The sequence below is a fragment of the Lissotriton helveticus genome, chromosome 9, assembly GCF_964261635.1.
Source record: "Lissotriton helveticus chromosome 9, aLisHel1.1, whole genome shotgun sequence".
In the NCBI taxonomy this organism is placed as follows: Eukaryota; Metazoa; Chordata; class Amphibia; order Caudata; family Salamandridae; genus Lissotriton; species Lissotriton helveticus.
The window spans coordinates 359,228,520-359,255,270 of record NC_136070.1 but is presented as its reverse complement, the minus strand read 5'-3'; the positions used below and the strand labels follow the sequence as shown (position 1 = coordinate 359,255,270).

The window sequence follows — 26,751 nt, the reverse complement described above, 5'->3', positions numbered from 1 at the left end:
AGTGAAGGACAACGTCGTGTGCCCGCCTGAGCGCCAGGGCTTTGTTTGAAAAAATTTCTACGCGGCGACCCGTGCCGCGGTAACAGGCTTGAGCACCATTTCAGACTGGAAAGGCTGCCAAGGACACTAATTCCTGTGGTTAACAGCACGCTGCCCTTTCGCCAAGAAGCCCGCTGAAAAGTCTACTCCGTCCTACTAAGGATAAACACTGGCCGTAATCAACGGAAAAGACACTGAGCCTACTAAAGGTATATCACTGAGCTCGCCTAAAGAACTGCATATACCAGCATGCAACATGACAAGAAATAACTAAGTCACGCCCACTAAAGGCGGTTCCCATTAAATTGAAGTGAAAATGAACATTTGGGTGATGCTATTTTCAGTGCCTGGTTCTGTGGCTCATGAATAAGAGGCGCGAATGCCTCGAAACGCGTCGAGCATGTGCAGAATAAAGGAGGACTAAGAGCGAGCTGCGACGAGGCAGAGAACACTATGTTAGTGAAGGACAACGTCGTGTGCCCGCCTGAGCGCCAGGGCTTTGTTTGAAAAAATATATATATATATATATATATTGTTAGATCTGGGCGTCTCTAGTTGGCAGAGGTAGGTACCACTGTCCAAATAGGGACCCTTGCTTCTAGTCAGGGCAAGGAGATAACCCTCTGAGATAACCCCTGCTCACCCTCTAGGTAGCTTGGCACGAGCAGTCTAGGCTAACCAGAGGCAATGCGTAAAGTATTTGTACCAGCACTCACAGCAACACAGTAAAAACACCACAAACTGACTCCACAACAGTTTAGAAAAATAAAGGTATTTTTAATCTAAACTACACAAGACCAAAAACGACAAAAATCCAACATACACAGTTCAAGAATATGGTTTCAAAAAGAGTTCTTAAGGTTGCGTTAAAATTCTTAGGTAGGTTGCGATAGAATTCTCTACGTTGCGATAGAATTCTCTACTGATGCATGAAAAGTTCACAGTTGCGTCACGTTTACTCACAGTACCTTTTAGTTGCAACAAAGTTCTAAAAGCAGAAGCTGGTGCGGTGGAAAACAAGCGATGCGTTGCTCCTGAGACCCTGGGGAGGCGATGCGACAGCCCCGCTGCAGCAGCGGGCGTGTTGCGACGAATCCGGTCTGTATGGGGAGGAAGGCCACTTGTATGGGTTCCGGTGCGTAGGTTCCGTAGGAAGTCTGTTCTCGCAAAGGCACGATGCGACGATCTCGTAGGGGCTGCGACGATCTCCGGGGCGACGATGCGCGGTCCAGCGGGGATCCTCTCTCTCGCAGCTCCTCGATGCGTTGATTGGAGTGGTGGAGTGGTGTGGCTCACTGGTTAGAGGCGGCAGACCTGTAAGCAGAGAACGGCCCGGGACCAGGGTTCAATTCCCGATGCGGCAGGGTCTTGGACCAGGGTCAACAGACTCGATAATTCTCGCCTCAGTGCCTACTCTAACCAGGGAACACACTCGGTAACTCTGGGCATTAAGCTTGCCTCATCTCTACAACGGCCCCCCACAGACGCCGGGGATGCCTGGTTTCACCCTGGAGATACCCAGAAAGGGACCATCTCACAGGGAAAACCAGGACGGGTTCCCTAGCGGTCTACAGCGCCAGGACACTCGGGTAGAGTAACAGTGCGCTTTACAAGAATCCCACATTTACATTTACATTTACATTCTGCGACGACACTCGCAGCGACGTGATGCGACCCGCAAGCAAGCGGTGCGGCGATCTCACCCAGCGACGACAGGCTCTGCGACGATACTCGCAGCGATGTTCGATTCTCCCGCACCGGTCTGGTGCGTCCCGCAAACGGAGGATGCGACGTCTCTGGCAGCGGCGTCAGGCGCTGCGACGATCTCGACCTCCGTAGCGGCGGGAAACTTCTCGCACTGTCGGGGATGCGCTCCGCAAGCGAGCGATGCGACACTTTTCAGTTTCAAAAGTCACTCAAGCTTAGTTTCAAGCTTCCCAGCACAGGTACAACCTCCAGAGGCCCCACAACTGGATCAAGCACTCTAGGAGGGACAGAACTCTCTCAGCAGAGTTCAGGGAAGCTGGGGGTGAAGTCCTTTTGTTCCTGGGACTTCAAAACAGGGAGCCAGCTCTTCTCAGGCCCTTGGAGATTCCTTCAAGACAGGGGACACAGCTCAGCAGCAAAGTCCTTCCCCTCTCCTTGTCAGCAAAGCAACAGGTCAGTCCAGCAGAGCAACAGCAGGACAATCTTCCTTCTTCAGTTTCAGCTTTCTCCTTGGCAGAGGTTCCTTCTTGATTTCCAGGATGATCTAATTTTCTGTTGTCAGGGGTCCTGTACTTATACCCCTAAAGTCTTTGTTCTCTCTGTGCATGTGGGCCCTGAGCCCGGTCTGAACCAGTTCTGGGTGTTTCCTGACTACTTTGTTTTGCTGGCTGCTTCTTTCCTTTCAGAGTGAGGGCCAGGGTCCTCATCCGCCCAGCAGGAGGTGGAGCCAGCATTGTGGGGGGAAAGCCCAGCCCTGGAGCACTTTGTTGACATGATTCCTTCTCTCCTTTCACAGTGCAGGGCAGAGACATCAGACGCACCACAGGGGGTGGAGCCAGCACTGTGGGGGGCGGGCACAGTCCTATTCAGGCCCAGGTGCTAACTCCTCCCACCACTCAAGTTGCAAATGCAGTCATTCAGCCTAGGGCTGACTCAGCCAGCCTCCTGGGGAATTCCCCAGCCCCTGTCACTCTCAAACCAGACAGTCAATACACAAACAGGCCCAGGCACACAGAAGGGTCAGACAAGAGAACAGCAACTTTCTAAAAGTGCTGTTCTCAAACACAGGATTTAAAAACAACCTTTCCTAAAAGATGTGTTATTAAATTCTGAGTTCAGGGATACTAGATACTTATGTCCTATCTTGTTCCTATGGGAAGAAATGCTGTTAACCACTGTAGCCAGCATCCCCCATGTTAACCTATGGAGCAAGATAGCCTTACAGTAGTGAAAAACGAAAATGGCTGCCATTCACTACCGGAGCATATCACCTGCACTAGTACATGCTCTACCTTTTACATACACTGCACCCTGCCCAGGGGGGTACCTTGGGCCTTCCATAGGGGTGACTGATGTGCACAAAAAGGGAAGGGTTAGGCCTGGTCAATGGGGACACTGACCAGGAGGACATGGCAGTTCTAAACTGCCCATAGGCACTGCAGTGGCAGGCCTGAGACACCATTTTAGAGCTACTCCTGTGGGTGGCACAATCAGTGCTGCAGGCCCACCAGTAGCATTTGTCATCACCAGCCCTGGCACACCCAGTGCACTTTACTAGGGACTTCATAGTGATACAAATATGCCAAACATGTATATTCAATCAGAATAATAATTTACGCAGAGAGCATATGCACTTTAGCACTGATTAGCAGTGGTAAAGTGCGCAGAGTCCTATTGCCAACAGCCACGGGTCAGGAAAAATAAGGGAGGAAGAAGCAAAAAGTTTTAGGATGACCCTGCAAGAAGGGCCAGTTCCAACACATATATATATATACATACATATATATATATATTTTTAGTTTTATATAGCGCAAACTAGACCCGAAGATATCGGGTAGTAGAGTGCTTTACATGAGCACCAGTTTTGTTACAGATGGACACATTCATTTTTGTTAGGCACGGTGAGATTAAGTGATTTGCCCAGAATCACAGGATGTTGAGCCTAGTTGCAGAGACTTGAACCCGGTTCCCCAGCTTTGAGGTCGAAGGCTCTAGCTGTAAGGCTACATCCTGTCCCCTTTTAGATTTGAGATATGAGTAATGCATAATAATTGTTATGTATCAATGTATATATTCACTAAAATAAATGCACTAAACGCATAATTGCAAATCTACTATTGAGGGGTTTCTCTATGTCAATTCTGCCTCTATTGCTGTAGAAGTCAAGGGCCACACTTTCCCCATGGGAACCACCTTTTACATAGTTAGATTATGTGGCATGAAGGTCCAAATTATGTATCAAATGTATTTAAATTACGTGAAAAGAAGCAGAAATAATGCAGTACAATATTGTGCACCGTATTATTACTGCTGGATTGGCGGCAGGGCTGGATTGGCCGTTGCGGGCACCGGGCAATCCACTGGTGCGCCACAATGGTGGGGGCCGGTTTTGGGCCCCTGGGGGCTGTTTTTGTTACAGGACCGATTTTGTAAAACCGGTCCTGCAACAAAATTGGCCAAAAACCAGCCCCGGCAAAGAGCTCGGTCGCACCCCCAACGGCCCCCTGGGTGGGGGGCCTCCGAGCACTTTGCCAGGGTCGGTTTTCATTCCCAGTCCGGCCCTGATTGGTGGAGCTGGGATTGCGCCCACTCTCTGTACGAAGCTGTTTGCAAAGTTTCTTTAACAATGGAGGGCTAGTTTGGTGGCACAGGCGTTGTTTTTGAGCCAGGCTACAGACCAAATTCTACACACAGAACTAACTGGGCATGGCTGGAGTCCGTGCAAAGTGGGTTCGATGGCAAATGGGCTGGTGTTGTGGCTGCAGGCTAGGCCTTACAACTAGAGCATGCTGTGCATGGCATGTGCCCAGAGTCTGATGCTTAAGGCGAGTGCAAGTTTTTCAGTGCAGTGGAGTTTGCTGCTTGCCATGCACAGACAGCCAGCTGTGCATGACCAAACGCTCTATGCAGCACTTTCAGGCAAGTGAAGATCTAGCATCAGACGCCATATTACGCAGCCAAATGTCATGCACAGCTTGCTTGGTGCAACATGCCCTAGCTACAAGATAGGCCTTCAGTAAGTTCAGAGAGTTAGGGGTTTATGTTGGTCCTGGCTGCATGTCAAGACTGTTTTCTTAAGCCACTCCAAATGGCATTTCAACGGGCATGGCATAGTTGAAATGTATCCTTCCTTCAGGTTGACTGGGAAAGTGCTGTATTTTTTATACAGGACATACAAGTCTAATCTCAAGGTCCACTTGCAATATGGTTTATCAAGTAGTACAACGTGTAGAAGGTGTACAATGTTTCACAGTCCTGGCCTTGCAAGGTTTTCAGGTTGACATATTTTCAGCTGGTGGCATTCACGCCCCTGTTGTAAAAAAAAGGAGTCATGGCCTAGCAAGTGGAATCTTAATACCAGTTAATTCAGCACAGAGCTTTTGACATAGATCATTCGCCATCCACACAGCATAAGCTAAGCTATAATGTTTTTCTTTCTGAAGCTAAGCACCTTTTAAGCGTCGAAGAGAAGTGGTGGTCTAGAGCCTAAATTATCCTCTTTAGACATTATAAACATTTGCTGTTATCTTAATATTTATTCTTGACAAAGGGATGATATCTATAGGACTCTGTGGTTGTCACGAAGAGAAAAAGACAATACTTGTAACCACACAAAATGTTAGTATTAGAAAATTGGTCATTTCAAAAATTATGTTCTTGGTGGTTTTGGAGAACCAATAATCACTTCACTTAGTGGTATCAGCCAATTATGTATCAATAAACAGTTTAAAACTTATCCCTAAGTAACATTTGATCTAGCATTTGCATTAGCAAATCTTGTGAAGCAAATCTATGATGTCACCTTTTTCTCTAACACATCTGTAATACATCAGTATTGATGATTGATACAAAATATGGATATTTATGGGAATCCCCTCTCTCTCTGCCTTGAAGGAAAATGGGAACAAGTTTTTGATGCCAATCTAACCAAAGAAGACAATTTCATGGTGGATGAGAACACAACTGTGAGAGTACCCATGATGGAACGAGAAGGCACCTATAATTCATGGAGAGATCATGATTCGTCCTGCGTCGTTGTGCGTCTCAACTATGCTGGAAATGCTTCAGCCTTCTTTATCCTGCCTGATGAAGGGAAGATGAAGGAAGTGGAGGAAGGGCTTTCAGCTCCTACACTACAAAAGTGGAAGCACACACACCGTGAACGGTATTCTTCAACCATTTCACAACATACTAGGGTTATGTTATCTAAGTTGTCATAATCTGAAGTGATCAATGTGAATGTTTTCAGTACATAAAGCCAAGACACACTTGCAAAACAGGAAAAATGTTTAGGTTTTGATTAAAGACAGTATTAGCTGTCTGTTGTCGAAGACGTACTTTCTAATGCAATATATATACATTAGGCTTTGGATCAGCCCATTGGTTGACTTCCTTGTTAATCGTATTTGCTTGCTTATTATTCAACTTTGTTCCATTGTCTTCATGTGTTTGTCCCTCCCCCAGGGCACATCTATATTACCATTGTTTTGAGTTGGATGACCTGTATTCTTTCCCGACGACTAGGAACTACTTTTTTCTTTTGTGCTCTTAACTGTTTGTTGCTTCCCCTTCTCGCCCACACACACTTGGTGTTGCTCTTCCACCCAGCTCACAGGTTGCTTTAATACCCATCCCCGTTCCACCCAACATATTTTTTTTTTATAATTCATCTCAATTACTTCCCCACCTCTCCATCATCATTGTTGTCACTTAACTGCAGTGTTTACTTTTTTCTCTCACCCTTTGCTCAACCATTTCTCACCTCTTCTTTCAGTCCAAATTCTTTTTTTTATTTCCCTATTTTTTTAACAGTTTGGGAGTCTCCAACGACAGCAATTTAATTTGCTCTCGTCAGCTCTATCTGCATAGTATAGAATACATGCTCGTATTCAATCTCACTAAGGCTAAAAGCCAAAATGGCTCCGGTGTTATGACATGTTATTGTTTTGTTCCCCCGTTGATGCAAATCCAGAAGGCAAGATCTAGTGGATTTGCTAGACGAAAGATTAAACTGAATAACTACAAGTAGCAGACAACCTTTTAGGTCTACATCCTTCACTAATTATATGATATGAAGTTCTCTCGCTGAGCTTCGCATACTCAACATTTCAAACATCATGGCTTTATATCATACTTAAATTAACATTCCATCACTGTATGCCTAAGACTCTCAAGTTTGGATACCACACAATCATTTCCTTTACCAATACAATGAATGGACGAGACACTGCAGACAAACACACTCATTAAAATCCCACACAAACATATGTATGTCTGTTTAAGTTAATCTCAGGACCATAAAATGTAATTATTATATTTACCAACATAATTCACAGTTCAGAAATCACATTAGAATAATAGATAAGACATCAAGATAAAACATATAAAAAGCTTACAATTCCACATAAAAATGTGAGCTAATAGATACCGAAAAACTATTAAAATATTTAATCTTCATCAATTCTTTCCTTTCATAACTCATGGTACCACTGTTATATAATTTTGGTTTGCCCCATTTTAAAGTTACCCAAGGGATTAGACAAGGTTGCGTTCTTGCACCTCTCTTATTTTCCCTTTATATATTAATAACGTTGACCGATTACTTCAGAAATTAAAGTTCTTTTATATGCAGACAATGCAGTCCTACTAACAAGGACTACAAATGTGCTCCAATGCTTGATATACAACTACATGCAATTTATGAATGAGAAAGATCTAAAATTAAGTATCAGTAAAACCTTTGTCATGACTTGTGGGAAAAGCAAAACAAAGAGCAGAAATCATTATGTGGAAGAGTACATAGCGAAAGAATAATATAATTTTCATATCTGGGACTCCTCTTTAACGGGAATGGCTCTTGGGGCCCACATATCGGTCTATGTAAGTTAAAATTCATACGATCTAGCAAGGGTATTTTTAGATTTTCAAAACAAATTGCTAATAAGCCAGTACGGGAAATCCTTATGTTATATAGGAGTAAGGGTATCGCAGGTGCATGTTACAAAGGAGCATTATGGGGAAGGGCAACCATTTCGCTGCTCCAAACTTTCAAAAACACATTTTTTAAGGAGGGTCTTAGCAATCCCTAATGCAACTGCTTCATATATAGTCCATAAGGAGCGTGCGTACCTTACATTAGCGATTCCATCAGTACAGCAGCCCTTACATTATGGCAAAGGATCTGGACGAAGGATGAGACCAAATTTACCAAAAATATAATAATGGACTGCCTCGCCCTTGATTGCTGCAAGAAAATTCCTTGGCTACAGTATATTTACAACCTTTTAATTGAGTGTAAGGTGGACATCGACTTCTATGATCCCATGTCCATTCAGGCCTACAGTGAAGAGGCTAAAGGGATGTTGGGATGAGTACAAAATTAAGTGTTAGACTATTTTGTGAAGGCCCACTTTTGTCGGGTATACAACCATACCTTATCTTAATAAGAAATGTGCAATATAGATTTTATTTAACAAGGTTACGGATGGGTACCCTGCATTATCTGATTGCATTTCCTAGAATGGGCAAATGGAGCCTTAACTTTCCAAACTGTCCCTGTAATGGAGAGTCTCTACAGACCACACTGCACTTTATACTTTTCTGTAATTTTTATCGGGATATTAGGAAATCCTTTTTAAGGTCAGTATTTATTGATAATACATTATATTGCTATAAATTAGCTTTTAGCCATATCTATAGATTGGAAAATGTAAAAGTATGCAATGCAGTTATTCTTTTTATACAAATGGCAATCAAGAGAAGAAAGGACATTTCTTATTTGGAAGCCCTAACATAAGAAAATAAGTAGGTCTTTTTTATCTACGACAAGGTTTTGATATTTTTATGCCAGATTATTGCCATTGCCTCGCACCTTATCTACATACCCTATAGAGTTACTGTTTACATAATTATAATAAGAAGTAAATTGTGAAATTACCCATAAGGAACTACAACCTTGTACTGCACTTTGTATTACATTTGTGAGTTTAAGTTTAAATAGGTATTGTACTGTTAGGTAGAGAAATTATTATGCACTGAATTATTTTTAACATGTTTAACATAAATATTGTGACCAATAATGTTGTAGTTATTTTTATAGGATATTATAAGATGGACTATTGTTATGCACTGAATTATTTTAAATAGTTTAAATAACTACAATGATTGACTATGGAGAAATGTTTATGTCTAGAATGGTTGTATGGTTGTGTATTACATACAGTATAAAGCTTGATTGAATTGAACTGACTTGAACTTTGGTTTGCATATAACTAGGGCACAGTTTGACAACTCTTCACAAAACTTTCCCACAACGAGGTCTCTCACCCACATCAGCTCCTTCCTCTAATAGTTCAGGGTGATCTATCAAGTGAGACCTAAGTAAAATAGGAGAGCCTAAAATGTGTTTTCCCCATGCAATTTTCCATAGGAAAATTAAATACACCCACTGCAAAAATGGCTGAATGAATTTACACCAAATTTGGCAGGAAGCTAGATCTTTCCCCAAAAAGTATGCTTTGTGTGATTTGGTGTGAATTAATATCAGTTGTTTTTGACAAATTAAGGTTAAAATGTTTGCTTTGTTCATGGTGTGAAAGATCCACAAACGCAACAGATCAAAGATAATGATCTGATTGGCCACCACAACATCACCAAAGATATTGGTTCAGCCATTTTAGGACTCAGGGAGCCAGTCCCTATATGCTTGGTGGGGGAAATCCCAGAGGGACCACTCCTTGAGCCAAATTTTTGTTGTCTTATTTTTAACGGAACCACTGATCCACGGATGTTCTGCACCCAAAGCTGTGTGCTGGGTAGGGTTGGGCACGTGCAGTGTTTGGTACAGGACACGGCAGCAGGACAGTAAAGCCTTTTGTTTCAGGCAGGAAAACAGCAACTTTCTAAAAGTGTCATTTTCAAAATAGTAATCTCAAATCTAAAACTCGATTTTGCCATTGTGTTGGGTTTTAAATTACAGTTAATATGAGTCATTGAATCCTTTTTCTAGCTGCTCCCAAACTGGAATAACCCATTATAAGTTGTTATAATGTAGCTCAGTGTTTTCTTATGAGAGGGTCAGCCTTGTCACAATAAAAAATGACTTTGGGTGTTTTGCACTGTTAGGACCTGTAATGCATTAACTATACACTTCCTACTTTTTAAATATCATGTACCCTGTCCTAAAGGCACATAGGGCTCACCTAAAGGTTGACTATAAGTATTTAAAAATCAGATATATGCCTAACAAAATATGTTTTACCCAAACAAAAATAGGGTGGCTTTTCCTGAGGAGTGAAAGGTAGAAAAGGAAGAGGTTGGGGAGCTAGTCAATACTTCTGAGGCTTCCTATTTGGAAGCTAAAGCCCTTACAAACCTAAATGGGTGTCATGCTTCATCATCGGGCTTTAGCTCCTCATGGTGCTGGCGCTGCAATGCCCCATGGGCCCCGCTAGAAGGCTCTTTGTCGGAGATCTTCACTTTTTGCTGTAATGGTGAAAGCAAGAATGTGGAAGTAGGGTAGTTTGTATAGTAGTGAATTAACCCGTTTACTGCGGCGGACATTCTACCGCAGTGCAGACGTTCTACTGAGTGGGCGGGGCTGCGTTGGCCAACGGTCGTTCACAGCACCCGCGAGGTAGTGCTCGCTTTGGCCGTTGGCTGATGCGAGCACGGAAGGGGTTAAAACAACCCAAGGAGTGCTGTATAGTATTTTGATCAAATGGCAGCCTTGGTAGGGATAAAAACAACAATGGGGGTACTGTTATGTTATGGAGTTTATATAGCAACTGAATCAGCCCCAAAGGGGTATCTCTGCGCTCGTGGACTGACATGGGAGTACTGGCACTGTGGGAAGTGAGTAGAACAAGTGTGTTTTCAGTGATTTCCTAAACTTAAGATAGTCTGGGCACTACCTCAGTGTGATAGGGAGCGAATTCCAATGCAGGGGGCAAGATACGAAAAAGCTTTCACCCCTGTCTTAGACTTTTTGATCTGGAGCTCTTTAAGGAGGGATGTGGAGCTGGATCGCAAGCCCCTAAGGGGAGTGTATTGACAGAATTTCTCCACGAGGCATGTTGGACCAATGCCAAACACCGCCTTATGGACGATGCAGCAAACCTTGAATTTTATGTGTTTTCACACCGGGAGCCAATGACGTTTCTGCAGCAGCGGAAGCGACGGGGTTCTGTCAGGGGCATTCAGTCCCAGCCGTGCCGCTGTGTTTTGGACTACCTGTAAGCGATCTAGCGAGGCCTCGTTAGCCGAAACCAGTAGAGCATTACAATAATCAAGTCGACTTAAAACTAGCGCCTGAATGAGAGTCTTCTGTGTGTAGTCTGGAAGAAAAGGAAATACTTGTCACAACAGACTCAGCACATAAAAACATGTGCTCACCGTAAGGGCCACCTGCTTGTTCATGTTCAGACTCTGGTCAATTTGAACCCCTAGGTTTTTTACTGATGTCTTTGGGGCAGGTGAGACCCCTAGCTCCCCCGGCCACCACTCTGGGGTCCACAGCAGTGCTGCCTCTCCAAAGAGCAAAATCTCTGTATTCCCGCCATTTAATTGTAGGTTGTTGTTACACATCCCCAGAGATATTACTAGCATGCCGGTGGAGAAGGTGGTCTGGGCCGTCTTGGATGATTTGCCAAAAGGAAAGGTGAGCTGGGTATAATCCGCATATGATATTGGTGTGAACCCCGTAAATCCTCAGAAGACCGGCCAAGGGAGCCACTTAGATAATAAATAGGGTAGGGCTTAAACAAGAGTCCTGTGGTGCTCCCTTGGTCAACGTCTTGGTCCTAGAATTATAGGGTCCCAGGTTGACTGTCTGGTAATGATCTGAGCGGAAGCTATTCATCCACCGCAGAGCCTCTCACTTTATCTCAGATTCCTCTAGTCTCCTCAGCAAAATCTTATGCTTGACTGTGTTGAATGCTGTCAAGAGATCTAACAGCACCAACAGAGTGGATTGCACTGTATCTAGTGCTAGCCTGATGTTCTCTGTGACAGCCACCAGGGCTGTCTCTGTGCTATGTTTAGGCCTAAAGCCTGATTGCGACACATCCAAGCTACTTGATGCCTCAACGTGAGCTGACAGATGCTTATTAATGTGCTTTTCCAAGATTTTGCTCAGAAGCAGTAAGAGGGATACTGGTCGCAAATTCGAAAAATCTTTCATAGAGGCCCTGATATTTTTGGGGTATGGGATGACTTGGGCTACCTTCCATTCTGATGGTAGGTAACCTTCCTTTAATGACGCATTCAAGAGGGAGCAAATTGGAGCCGATAGTTGTTTAGCGAGACCCTCGGAAATTTAGACCGCTATTACATTGAGTGGAGAACCTGATTTTACAGTGTGTAATAAGGTTTCCACTTCTTCCCCAGTCAATTGGGGAAAGCTCATCAAGGGCTTCCCCCTTGTGCAGGGAATGTGGTCATATGTCCTGACCGACTTCGTATTACCGGCTGTGGTGGTTAAAAATCAGAAACATTTTCTGCTCAAAATATTCCGCTATAGTGTCTCATAGAGCTTGGGATGGCGGTTCTTCCAGATCACATGTTTTGGGGTTCGTAAAGGATTTAAGGATCTGGAATAAGGCTTTTGGGGCATTCCCTGCCTGGGTTAAGGGCTGAGCAATGGCAGCTTTACGGGCTATTTTTATATTTTTGTGAAACTGGGCTAGTGCTGTCCTATATTTGTCTTTGTCCCTTGTATTATGGGTCCGTCTCCACCGCCTCTTCAGACTTTTACAACGGCCTTTCTCACTTCATTATTCAGTGGTAAACCAGGTTGCTTGAGCCTGCCTAGGCTTACCCATTGAAGTTTTTAAAGGCGCAAGTTGATCAATTGCCGTTTTAGCCAAGGCATTGATGTGGGCTAATCCCTCCTCTACCTTTTCATGTTTTCCACCCCATGCCGCTGGGAAGGTAGCTGATAAAGCCTCTGGAGTGATTTGTGCCACTGTCTATATGAGTGTTCGGAATCAAGGCCAATCTTTTCCTTATCTCTAGGTCCTTGAATCTGGAAATTATCGAGTGCATGGTCTGACCAACTCACAGGACGTGGAATTTCACAAATGATGTGGGGCGAGTTAGTGAAAATAATATCTAAAGTATGGCCACCAGTATGGGTTGAGCCTTCATTGATCTTGGTTATGTCTAATGCTGCTAGGTCGGGCCGATAGAGCCGCTGCCTCTGTATTCTCCACACACTTGCTATGCACATTAAAATCTCCAAGTAGGAGACCATTTTTAGTAGAGATGGCTTGCAAAGCTATCAGTTCCATCAGCTGCAACAAAAAATCTCCAATGGGGCCCAGGGGAAAGTAAACTAAGGCTCCCTTCCAGCTATGCTGCGGGCTTAGGTCTAACCGGAAAATTTGGATTTTGATTTTTTCATTGCTCCGTTGCTCCAAGATGGTGACTGTAGCCCCGTCTCTATAGACAATAGCTATCCCTCCCCCCACCTTGGGCTGTCTGTCAAGTCTTTGAATCTTATAGCCCTCAGGGAGTGCTCTAGTTATTGCAGGGGTGGAGCCAGGTTTTAACCATGTCTCCGTCAGGAAGACTAGAACTGGTTTCTCCGAGTGAAGCAGATCCCATATTTCTGTATCATGTTTCGGAAGCGACCTGACATTGCAGAGAAAGCCTTTCCACTCTTGTCTGGGGAATGTGTGGATTTTACCTGACTTCTGTCCTGTCTCTTTAAAGATGGATGTGGTTGCCATAGCTATATCGGCATGTCAAAAAGCCTAGCAGGCAACCAGCTTAATTGAGTCTTGATCGATAACGTTACTCTGAAACCTGCATGCTCTGCATGCGAAGGGACCTTCAAGGTTGCTAAAGGTCTCTGCTTGCATGAGTAGGTTGGACCCAGAATGTAACTGCCCTCTTAGCTTTAGTAGGTCGCTACTATTATATGCTATACTAGAACCTACTTCTCGCTCTTGGATCAAAAGGGCAGGGTTCCTGGCTCCTAGCGACGGAAGGGGGCAGACGGGCTTGCCTTTAGCCCACCTTTGGCACGCTGCCGGCGCATCCACTGCACATGTGGGCTGCACTTTCCGCTCTGCATTTGGTTTTGTAGGGGAGGCCAGTCGACTAGACAGCTAACCTCGCTACCAGCGGAAGTAGCGTGATACTCCCTCCAATCAATCGGGATAATCCTGCGTTGGATCGGGGAGGGCTACCATCGAACTGCCTGGAAACTGACTTGCCAAGGTACCCACAACAATACTGAGGCCTATGCGTTACAGGGTGAGTCAATCACATATTTAAAAAATACGCACCAGCACAGAATATCATTAGTTAAAATGTTAAGTATTTTAAAGAGTTTTAAAAGAGTTAGAGCAAGTTCAGCAAATTCACATATCAGCGCTACACTCACGCTCGTCTGTTGCAAGTTCCGCTCTGCTTCTGGAGTTGTAGGGGAGGCCGGTCGACTAAACCGCAAACCTCGCTACCAACAGAAGTAGCCTGAGACTCCCTCCAATCAATCGGGATAATCCCTCATTGGACCAAGGAGGGCTATCATCAAACTAATGCCTGGAAACTGACTTGAGTGTCACTCTGTTTGTCAAGGTACCCACAGGGTGAGTCAATCAGGTATTTTAAAAATATGCACCAGCACAGAATATCATTAGTTGTAAATGCAAAGTATTTTAAAAGAGTCTCAGCAAGTTCAGCAAATTCACATAGCAGCGCTACACTCACCATTCTTCTGTGTACTAGGAATCCAGATCTCTAAACCCAACCCATCTGGTGTCAAGGTCATTTCCTCTTAGATCAAGGTAGAAATATCAATCAGTCCTGCGTGATGTCATGTACAAGATCTACCCTCTCTGCCCATCTCATCTGTAAGTCATACCAGATCTTTCACCACCTTGTGGTTATCAAAAATCAACTCCCTTTTGTCACAAGTACGTAATTCCTTGCTCAAACATGCTTCCATATTTTCTTCACAAGGACCACCCCTTCTTCATTCGTCCATACCCAAGAAGAACATAATCTAATATTTGGTCTACCCTTCAGGAACACTTCAAAGGGACTGAGACAAGTTGGTGAATGCTGGGTGAACCTGTATTCCAACACTCTGTCGAAAATACCTTTAGCCCAATCATCACCACAGGCCTTAGAGATCTGACTGGAAGTGCTCAATCTTCAGTTTAATTTCTCAATCATACCATTAGTATCCAGTTAATACAGTGAGCATTCTCTGGCATAATTCTACCTGTCTCCTTTACAAACAACTCCTCTTCAGAAGAAGTGAACTGTACTCGATTATCAGTGAGAATGTAACTCGGATTGCCCTCTCCATAGAAACTAACACACTGAATGGTTAAAAATATCATTGACAGTTTTCCCTTTCACCCACCTGGACAGCAAATCCATCAAGGCTAACAAGTGTCTGTTCCCACCTCCCTTATTGTCGATGGGTCCCAGCAGGTCTAAGAATATTTGTTCCCATACTTCATCAATAATCTTCGTGCAGACCAGAAGAGCAGTTATGATGTTGCGACTTTTATCTCTAAGTCTGCAATCATAGCAATCCCTTACCAAACTTTCAGTGTGACAGTCCATCCCTGGCCACCAGTATGTGTTCTTCAAACGTTCTTTGGTTTTACAAGTACCTTGGTGCCCTTAATGTGCAAAATCCAACAATCGGCCTCTCAAACCCACCAGATCCACAAATCTGTTACCTCTCAGAACTAGATCTTTGCCGTCACCTTCTGAACACCTGCCAAATCACCTTTCAGCCAAGACAGAGCACCCTGCAGTACCTTCCCACTTTCTCCAAAAATGTGTCCTTTTGGATCTCCTTTGACCACAGAGCTTCAGAAATACAATCATCAGTAACAACACAAACCGTTGACTCCTAATCCTTCCACCAGCTTCCATCCACATCACCGTCAATACAAATTATTGCCAACCAAACGAGACAGACAGTCTGCTGTCTTGTTCTCAAAACTAGTATGTATTCAATTTTACATTTGAAGTCTTGTAGACACATGAGTCACTTGGTGATACTGGAGGAAATGCAATCAAGACCCCTTTTACTAAAGACCTCTTGCAGAGGCGTGTGGTCGGTTTTCACAACAAACTCAGTTCCCCATAAAAATGTTTAAAACTTTGTCACAATCCCCAAAAAACGCCAAAGCTTCTTTCTCAATAATTGAGTTTTTAACTTCAGCACCTTTAAGAGATCTTGGGCTGAATGTCGGTTAGGGCAGGACCATTGGGACAGGTACCAATGGTGGGCATGTCAGACCCTTGAACCTGTTTGAGCACTGCTCCTAACCCCTTCCCACTAACGTCAGTGAAAAGATAACAAGGACGTTCCAGCATAAAACTGTTCAAGTGCGGAGCCCCACACAAACATTTCTTCACATCAACGAATTCCTTCTGACACTCATCCGTCCACTTAAACTGAACACTTTCTTCAACAACTCTCTGAGGGCATATGCGCGATTAGCAAACTTTTTTCAAAAAATCTTCTGTAAAACTCAGCCAGGCCTAAGAAAGTCTGTATCTCTTATTTCTTCTCCGACAGAGGAAGTTCAGAGAGGATTGAGACCAACTCCGCTTTAAGCCTTACTCCATAGAAAGTTATAATTTTCCCTAGATAATTGATTTCTGGCAGACAAAACTTGCATTTACTTATCTTCAAAATTATACTCTTATAGCTGAAGATTTGTCACACTTCTTTGACCTTGCTCACATGTGAAGTCAGACTGTCACTGAAAATGAGAACATCATCTTGAATAAACTTTACTTCCGGAGTGCTCCCAAGCATGTCACTCATAAGCCTCTGAAATACAGATGCGGTGGAGCACAACACAAAATGCATACAATTAAATCTAAAAACCCCACAGGAAGTAATAAAAGCAGTGTAGTTCTTGGACTGAGGACTCAAATGAACCTGGTGATAGGCCAACGTAAGATCCAAGGTGCAAATGAACTTAGGGCAACCAAGAATGCAGACCATTTCAATGATGTTAGGATAAGGAAACCTGCCCACCACCACCTCTTTATCGATTCAGAGATTTCCCCTGATCTCTTGGTGGACCCCACAATTGGAGAAACCCACTCTGATGTTTCCAATGCCTCAATGACACCTACCTTTAGCGTATAATCAGCCTAATTCTTGGTTAACAGCAACTTGGATATGGATAGGAACACTTCTTACCTTACAGGAAACTAGTACAGAATCCCTTGTGAGTGGATGCAATGTACATATACTTTGACACACCCATCTTTGTCTGAAAATACTTCCAGAAATTCCTTTGGAAAATCAACATTGAAGTCAGAGAAATGAGTCTCATCAACTTTGATTTTTCTAACTTGGCATTGGAAATACCTCTGTTAGGCTAAGTGTTCACAACCTGTACTGGAGCAGAAATATTTTTCAGCAGTTATTAGATGCACTGTACAGAATGTTCAATCCTTTTTGCTATGAGAAAGACTTTTTTTTTTTAGACAACAACTCTTCCCTGATTTTATCAGTATTGAATTGCAACAAGAACTGATCTCTGATACGTTCTTCTACACCCACGCCTAAATTATAGGAAGAATCATGTTTGCGTATGTTGTTAGAAATTCCTCAACCACTTCGTCAGGACCTTGATTTCTCCTGCCAAAATTAAATATCATTAGTATAATAGATACCTTGGGCACATAATGATGATCGAACGTTTTAAGAACCCTCTAAAAATCATTTCCACCACGCCCCCATCACAATCCTCATGCACTTCTGATTCAGGAAGATTCACTTGCAAAATCAGACAATGAGAATATAAGCAGAGTAGCAATAAAAGTGGTTCTCAATGCGGCAGGTCTAAGATCACACTGCAGCATAGAGATACCTCATCAAATCTTACAAGGGAAGAGTCAGCACCAGTGGGTCACTGCCATCAAAGAAATATGTGCCCTAACCTCACTGTAAAGTCGACAAGAACAGAAGCGAAAAGAGAATTAGCGGCAGTTCACACAGGACAAAAAGAGGCAGTGTGACCAAATGTCGGTGCTGGAAGAAACAGCTGCAAAAACAATAGTTGATGGACAGAATGCAGAACAATGTCAAACATTCACCCCAGTACAGAGATCTGGGCCTGAATCCATTGTTTTTTTGCTCACCATGCCATTCCAGTTTGAACCCAGCCATATGCAAATCAGTCTTGACCCTGTGCCTCATGGTAACAGTCCAGCCCGAACTGCCAAGCCAGGTCCTCCCTGGACTGCAAACAAGCATCCTAGGACCGGTTTCTGGGTTTCACCCCTCTGCAGCCAAGGTAGCTTGATTCCAGTGGCATGGAGAGCACGGGACCCACATCTGGGCATACCCGTACCACTCGGGGTGACAAATGCAAAAACAACAGTTGATGGACAGAATGCAGTGCAATGTCATACATTCACCCCAGTACAGAGAGCTGGGCCTTGGTTTTTTGCTCACCATGCCATTCCAGTTTGAACCCAGCCATATGCAAATCAGTCTTGACCCGGTGCCTCACGGTAACAGTCCAGCCCGAACTGCCAAGCCAGGTCCTCCCTGGGCTGGAAACAGCTGAGGCGGTGATGGCTCCACGCTGACAAGAGGCTGGAGACAGCCAATCACAGCGCGACAAATTACAATGACTTACATAACCCTGGAAACCTGCAAAAAAAAGCGGCAATCCACGGCACTCCCATTAAGGTGACATTGTCAAAAGCGCAGTCAATCACAGGCTGCAAGCAGAGACGAGTCAACAGATGTCATAGAACTCCTCTATCACACAGGTAATGGTGCACATTCAGGCTACAAGCAGAGACGAGTAAATAGATGTTACAGAACACTCAAAGGCTCAAACCAAATCTGTGTACATGAGTGTTGGCACAGAAGCAGGCATGAGAGTAGGCACCACTGAGCAGGCTAGAGATGAGAAACTGGCAAGGTGATTTCCCAAATCTCAAGCCCAGAGCAGCCCTCTGTAACAGTAGCCATGTAGAACCAGGAAACAGGCACATAAAATGACAAAGTAGAGTCAGTCTTGAATGAAGCAATGCAATAAATCAGTTTACGTTTCTGTTCATCTTAGAGTTTAAAATGTCAGAAATAATCAGGTATCCCATCCATGTTGCCACATGAGTGCAGGACACGCATGTGTATGTTCTATCCAGGTTTATTCCAGGACAAAAAGAAACTCCTTCCACTCAAGTCTCCAGCTTGCTTAGGAGTCTTCAAGACTTTGAAAGATAATTTTCTACATTCTACCAGGCAGGTAGGAGACACAGGAGAGAATTCAAATGACAACAAGGTACATATGCAATGCCAATGAATCCCATACATAGATGTCACAATCTCCCCTGTTAGTCTTGAAGACAATACTTCAGTAATACAATCGCCATTCTCCCAAGCCACAAATGTGATATCATTTCCCGTCTGGCCAAATCTCAAGTTATGAGGTTGGCAGTGGATGTACTGTGTCAGAAATGTTTACAGCACCCTTGTTTAGAAATGGGTATTGTAGTTTATTCAGGCCATTCTTTTTAACTACTAAGCTTAATAATGCTTCAGGAAAAGTGTACCTTTCTGCCTTTTCCCCTACCAAAGGAGTGAATTAAGGTCCGACACAGATTTTTTTACCCTACCTATCATTTGTGGCCACTAGCATGAGCTAAAATATTTTCTGTCTCTTAGCCCTTGACTCTGTGAATCCAAAGAGAGAGAGAATAAACAGATGTCACTCCAACCATCCCATGGGTATTCTTCATAAGGGTGCGCCAGTATGGAGCTTACCTGAGACTTGCTTTCGGACAAAAGAGTCTCCTGCATGGTAAAGACATGCACCCCTGCCCTGAGTGCCCAACTGTTCTGCTGTCAGGGTCCATAGTGCACCAGTGGACATGGATCATGCATGTTCACCTTGTTGGACTGGGGGGGCACCCAAAGCACTACATTCATAATGGTAGAAGGCTACCACCTTCATCTGAGGTTATTAGCACAAGAGCAGTGGTGGCAGCATACCTTGTGGCAACCAGTATTTGTGAACAGGACTTTTTATGCTGCACATCTTAAGTGTGACTAACAGGCTCACTCACCTTTGCAAAAGTTCAGTTGATCTTTGCTTAACTCACCATTGGCCTACATCAAGTGTGTTGCGGAGTGCTGAGTTGTGTAGGGGTGTTAACTCTGCAGTAATTGTGTTCCTTGGAAGGATACTATACAAGCATGTAGCAGTACTGTGTAGTACAAGTGTGGTTGTAGTTATGCATGCACTGGGTGTAGGTATGCAGAGAGGAACACATTACATGAGAGATGTAGTGCTGTGCAGTGCATGTGTGGATAAGGTATGTGCTGAGTGTATGTTGTGCTTACGTCGAGTACAATAGGAAGGGTGAAGTGTTGTGCAGCATGAACATAGTAAGTGTGTGTGCCGGGTGTGTGTGTGTTTATAAAGAGCAGGACCTGGTAAAATATAGAAAATCTTTAGTGCTGAACAGTGCATGAAGACTGAGTGGCTGTGCTGGTGAATGGGTACATATAAGGGTACAATTATTATTATTATTATTATTATTCGTTCTTATATAGCGCTCGATTACCCGCAGGCATCTCGGCGCTTGCCTTGGGAACCCGTCCTGGCTTTTTCCATGTGAGATACCCATAATGGGCATCCCCAAGGTGAAAGCCAGGCATCCCGCCGCGGGGGGGCGTAGTGGAGATTAAGCAGGCTAATGCCCAGAGCTGCAGAGTGTGAACCCATGATTCGAGTAGGCACCGAAACGAGAATTATCGAGTCCGTGGATATTTGGGCTCAAGACCCTGCCGCGTCGGGAATTGAACCCTGGTCCCGGGTCTGACCTCTGCTTCAGGGTCTGCCTCCTCTAACCAGTGAGCCACACTTCTCCACTTGCATGGAGGAACAGTGCTGGACTGAAAGTGTGCTGTGAAGCTACACATAGTGAGTGTGACTGTAAAGGTACATGTTAAAGAGGACCCTGGGTTCCATTATGGGAAGCCCAGGCCTGCCTGGTAAAGGCATGAGGAGGAGAGGATTATCCCCAGGCAGATATGTGTATTGCTGCATTCCTGTGAGCTGGGTGTGGAGACAGCGAAGGGAAAAGGAACAGACACCCTTTACATTACAAAAGACTGCTCTTTGATTGAGTGATAGATCACAGGGAATGGGCCTGAACACATCTCAGGAAGGGAGATGGGGGTGATAAGAGAATCATAGAGAGTAGGTGTGGGGGTATGGGATTAACCTTTTGATGCAAATATCACTGTGGCTGACATCCATATGTGAACTTAGGTCATTTCCATGAATTGTGTTGTGGACAATCGGCTTTGGAGTCGTACCGACTGTGACAGACATCTTTCATGAATGAAGATGAAAAGGATAAGTGTCCACTTCAAAAGAAGCAGTAACCCAACATACAACTACAAAGACCCAGACCTGAAATCGCTTTTGGTGTCTGGAAAACAAACATTAAAAAGGGAAGATGAAGTCCCCCAAAACACGTCATCTGCCAACGAGCCAGGCAGACTGCATGAGAAGGGGAAGCTCTGCCAGACTTCTGAATGTGACTAGGACTAGAGGCCACGGTCTGCTAGTCACTCTGTTGAATGAGGGGACATCACCCAGGGAAACCAAGGCCAACTGCCCTAGAGCACCAGTGCCTGCCTGCTTGTAAAAACTATTGCGCCCTTTGGGGTAGAGGAGAGCATTAGAGGGAGCAAGGTTCAGTGTAGAGCCTTACCGTATGGACTCCCTGTGCGAGCCATGAAGATTTGGCTGTGCACCCATCAGGCCATCGCCCATGTGCAAGATTGTTTTCGGTGACCCACAAATGCCAGGAGAGAGCCTCTGTAGACTGAGTTCTGTGTTGAGCACCATGCAGGTCCTGCTACACCTGTACCACTGTGCTGAGGCGACCCCATACCCACAACAGCCCTATATGCCAACGATGGCTGTCAGTACCAACTTTGCCACAGGAGAGGCTGAGGCTACGATCAACAGATTGCACTCACACTGCAAATGGATTGCCCCAGCTCACAACTGAGGACTGCCAGAGATGTTGTGAATGGCATTGCCCCCTCGTTGGCTCCAGTCAGAAACTAAAGAAAGGATGCTTCCCCTCATTGAACAAGGTTGTCATTGCATGCAAGGAGCTGCTCCGACATCTGGGAGGCCTCCGGCAGCACCGCTCAGGAGAGAGAACGTACACTGCCAGGTGCGGCCATGAGGGGCAGGAAGTAGTCCAACCTCTCCTAGCTGAGCAGGACTTGTAGGTGAATGCTTAAAGGCATCTGCTGCATTTCTGAACTCTTCTGTATTGCAAGAACTGGTAAGGCATGAACTGGGCCAGATGGACCCTGGGAGATCACTTCAGATGGTTCTACAGCACCAGAGACACTTTTGATTAAGTGCCTAAAAGGTCAAAAGGAGCTCTTGAGTATGGCCTAATAGTCTGCATTCCCTTGATGCAGCCACCTGTGAATGCAGAATAAACCTGAACACGTTACATGAAGGAGGACAGAACAGGGATTCGCATGAGAACTACTAGAATTCTGACCTCAAGGGGGATTGTGTTGTTGCATTGAATTTCACATTTCTTTGCATGTGTAGAGTTAGAAGAAAAATACTGCTTTTTCTTATAAAAGCAAGTATTTGACTGGACATTGATTTATTGTTTGAACTGTTTGCACCTTGAGTTATGAGTTGTGTACACTGACCTGCATGTACATTGTTAGACCTGTATGCCTTAAGGTGTACTTTCTTGAAACCTTTTGCCTTCCCCCTCCATTTTTGCTGATCTTGCTTTTGCTGGCCTTAGGACTCGGTGCAGTTTATCATGACTAACCAGTGCTAAAGTGCATGTGCTTATTACTCAAAATATGGTAACATTGACTCATACCCAACTGTCATATTTTATTCACTTATAAATCCTTGGTAAAGTGGTAATACATTTATACAGGGCCTGTATATTAAATGCTACTAGTGGGCCTGAAGCACTGGTTGCGCCACCCACTTAAGTAACCCTTTAAACATGTCTAAGGCCTGACATTGCAGCCTGTGTGTGAAGTTTTAAACTACCATTTTAACCTGACAAAATAAATATTTTGGCTGGCCCAAACCTTCCTTTTTAATAGACCTAAGTCAACTCTAGGGTAGACCCAAGACAGCCCAGATAGCAGGGTGCAGTTTACTTAAAAACGTACCTGTCCTGGTAGTGAAAAACTCTTACATTTGTTTTTCACTTCTACAAGGCCTACCTGTCCCATAGACTAACAATGATGTTACATTATTACATTTAATAAGCTGTAAAGTCCAAATGGGAGCATGTACCCACTTTATGTTTGGTGTCTTTGAAATTGTAATGAAACATTTTAAATTATGGTAAAGTCAGATTTTAAATTACAGTTTTGAAAATGGTACTTTTAGAAAATTAGCGATTAATTCCGCAAGTGGATGTCAATTACAAGAAAATAACAAAAGATTAATATGTTGAATTAAGCTGATTGAGTAAAGAAAAAAGAATTGGATCAAATTTATACGCATAGGACGACGCTATAAAGCCACACAGAGCTGTACACGAGGGAGGTACATATATATGTCCCCTTCTCGAATCATGTTAAATTCCGGTGGCAACAGGGCAAGCCATCTCCTTGTTGCACGCATACATCAACAAAAATGGACATATGTCAAGTTTATAAATGATTTTTCAAAAAATGGTGTGCATTCCATCTCTCCTGATGATATATTTTTGGATTGCCCTACCTTGGGATTGCACCCGCTCGGATAAACATGGAAGAAAGTGAACTGAAATATTTTGATAAATCCACACTGCAGGCGAAACATCGGGCTCACCACAGACATTTGAATTTCAGTACCAAACGAAAGAAGAGCTTTTAGCACGGAGGCAACACTTTCACTGTTATCGTTAAAAGGAAGCAACTTTCACACGGACATTTAATACTTATAAAAGACTGATTATTGCATTATGGGGGACCGAGTTCATTCACCAGATATGGAGCGAGAAAAGTGGGAGAGTCAAACATAACACCGAGCCAATAGATAGTCAGAAGGAGGGCTCTCGCGATAGTTAAATGGGAGTTCGAAATGGGTGCCTAGCACCATGGGAGTAAAGGAAACGATGGGAGTTTGTTAAGATACACGGCAGGTACGTTAAGCAATTCGAACCTTGAATGTAACAACTGTGGGTGTTTGAATAGTGATTACTGAGTCTAACACGGGAACATTTAAGCTTTTTAAGCATGTTAGATAGATAAGACGCGCAAGAAACACACGATGTCATCAACGAAGGCACACCTAAGGGGTTTAACTAGCGAGGGTACAGAGCTGGTAATCTTGAGGTTAAACATAATTGAAACAGAGGGTTAGTGTGTTATGGAAAATGAATGCGGATAAGACGTTCAGTTAAGAAATAGTGTGAGTCACCATGGGGAAAGACGGATTAACCGGTCAATAGAGCGCAATGTAAAAGTTGTTTATTTAAACATGTGATTTATTTAACCATGTGTCACATCGCATACTATGAATGTAGTAAATACGCATGATGGCAGTTGCCTTTTTCATGAAATGTTTTTCTATGAAATATTTTCATCATAATGTTTGCTAGCTGTAACCATATAAGTAATTGGTAAATGTTTTATTATTCCTAGTGACCCCCGAAGAAGGGCTCTGAGTAGCCCGAAATGCATTGGGTTTTTAAATGAATAAACGCTGCCTGTGACGAGCCTCGCATCAATCGTATTTATTCTAGAGGTCCGGCTGGGCACAGTTTAAATACATGAAACTTTGAAAATTAGCGATTAATTCCGCAAGTGGATGTCAATTACAAGAAAATAACAAAAGATTAATATGTTGAATTAAGCTGATTGAGTAAAGAAAAAAGAATTGGATCAAATTTATACGCATAGGACGACGCTATAAAGCTACACAGAGCTGTGCACGAGGGAGGTACATATATATGTCCCCTTCTCGAATCACTTTTAGAAAGTTGGCATTTTCCTGCCCTAGCCATTTAGTCTATTTAGCCTGTACCTGGGTCACATGACTGGGTGGAGCTGACAATTTATCTTTGTATATTCCTCCTAGGCAGCCATATACAATAGGGAGCTTAGATGCGCTTGCATGGGCCATCACTGGCAGGATGGGAGGGATGAGCTGGGCACAACCCCATTTACACTTAAAAAGGCTGTTTCCGACTGCACACAAAGGGCTACATGTCCTCTGTACTTAGTCTTGAGCCAGGACAGAGACGGCGGGATACCTGGGGACTTCAAAGGGAAACCTCTAGAAGTCCCCCTTAAAAGCCACATCTGGGTATAAACAGTTGACCTCAGACACCACCCCTTCAGCACACCTGTGGATACTCTGCCAGGAAGAAGGACTGCTGTGCTGCTGAAGAACGGCCCCTCAGATTCACTGCTGCCCTGCTGAACTACTGCCTTGCAAAGCAGCTGCCTTGCTATGTTGAACTTCTGCCCCTTTGCCTGGGAGAGCAGGACTGGGATTGCATATCTTGAATCCAAAACTGCAGAGTCACTCCAAGGGCTAGTTGATTGGCCTCCTGACTTGAGCCTCAGGGACAGAAGGCTCTCTCAACCTTGACCCAGCACCTTGACTCTGCCATCTGTGAGTATGCCTGGCTACGTGTTGCCACCCCAGTCCTGGACCCTTAGAAGTGGGCCTACAGTGATCTGGTAGCCTCGCAGGACCAAGCAGAACCAACGCATCTCCTCTGCTGCTTAGAGCAAACCCAAGAAGGACGGTCGTATCACCATTATTGTGTGGATCAAAACGTCTGCAAAGACCTGAATCACAGCTCATCACTGCCCTGGAATTGCCGCTGCATGATACTTCCTCCATGTAGACTCTATGATCCCACGTCTATGACAGCCTTGGCAACGGATTCAGCATTGCAGCCTTTCAGCTCCTTGGAACCAATGCATTGGCTTGACTGCTCTACTTTTCCTCAACGCCAGAATTCGCATCACAAGGCTAGGACAATGGGATCCTCAACAACTATGCAGGAGCTCACATCACAGCATAGCTGCATCTCGGAACCTATGCATCCCTTCAGCTGTGTGACTTATCTTCAACCCGAATACTTGCAACTCTCCGCAAGCCAGGATTTAGGGTATTTTGTTCAATGGGCCAAACAGAGTCCCAGCAGCCTGCCCATGCTCCATCCTCCATCGCAGTCGGCTTGAACTTATGATGTTGTCCCAGTCCAGCATGACCAGATATCCACAGTTGTCGCTTTAGGCATTTTGGTGCTATTTACACAAAAATATTTAAAACTTAATATCTTTGGTTCTGCTAATGGAATTTTAGTCATTTTGGTCTTGTTTTATACATTAACATTACTTTACTTTCCTAAATCTGGAGTGGGCTACTTTTGTGGTGTGTTTTAACTGTTATTCTTTGAAGTGTGCACAAATACTTTACACATTGCCTCCGAGTTAACCCTGAATGATCTGTGCCAAGCTACCTGAGGGTTGAGCACAGGTTGTTTAGGGTGATTTCACCCTAGAAGAAACTGGTTGTTGCTTACGAAGGGATTTACCTCCCACAACCAACAACTCAATTTCTTACACTTGTGTTCAGCGGTGAGGATTTGGACTTGTGTTTGTGCAGAATTCAAGACCAATTTGAGATTTTTTAATTCTCCTTGATTAACTTCTTTTTGTTTTCACAAACTACCCTCATTCCTGCTACTGGACTGTCTGAAACCTTACCTGCTGTAATTGAGTTTGAGCTGGCAAGCCTGGAAAGTTACACAGTGGCTGGGCTTAATGGGTTCTGCTGGTAAAGGGGAATATAAATGATGAAGGGCATTAAAAAGTTGGAGGTGCGGAAAGCTCTGAGGGCCTGGACAAAGGTCCACCAGTTGACTACAGCCACCAAGGACCAGGATGAAGATGCTGTTCGGATGAGGAGGATCAAGACATCAGCCTTGCATTCAACCGTCATGGGAAGAGAAGGACCCACACCCTGAATT

At 44.1% G+C, this 26,751-nt stretch overlaps 1 protein-coding gene across 1 annotated transcript in view; it reads left to right on the top strand.

Moving 5' to 3' along the window:
- Positions 1-26,751, top strand: part of LOC144781325 (alpha-1-antitrypsin-like) — a 150,885-nt gene that overhangs the window by 86,432 nt on the left and 37,702 nt on the right. Inside the window, exon 3 of the mRNA XM_078660102.1 lies at positions 5,641-5,911. Within this exon, the coding sequence (XP_078516228.1) occupies positions 5,641-5,911 (271 nt within the window). The remainder of the gene's footprint in view (positions 1-5,640; positions 5,912-26,751) is intronic.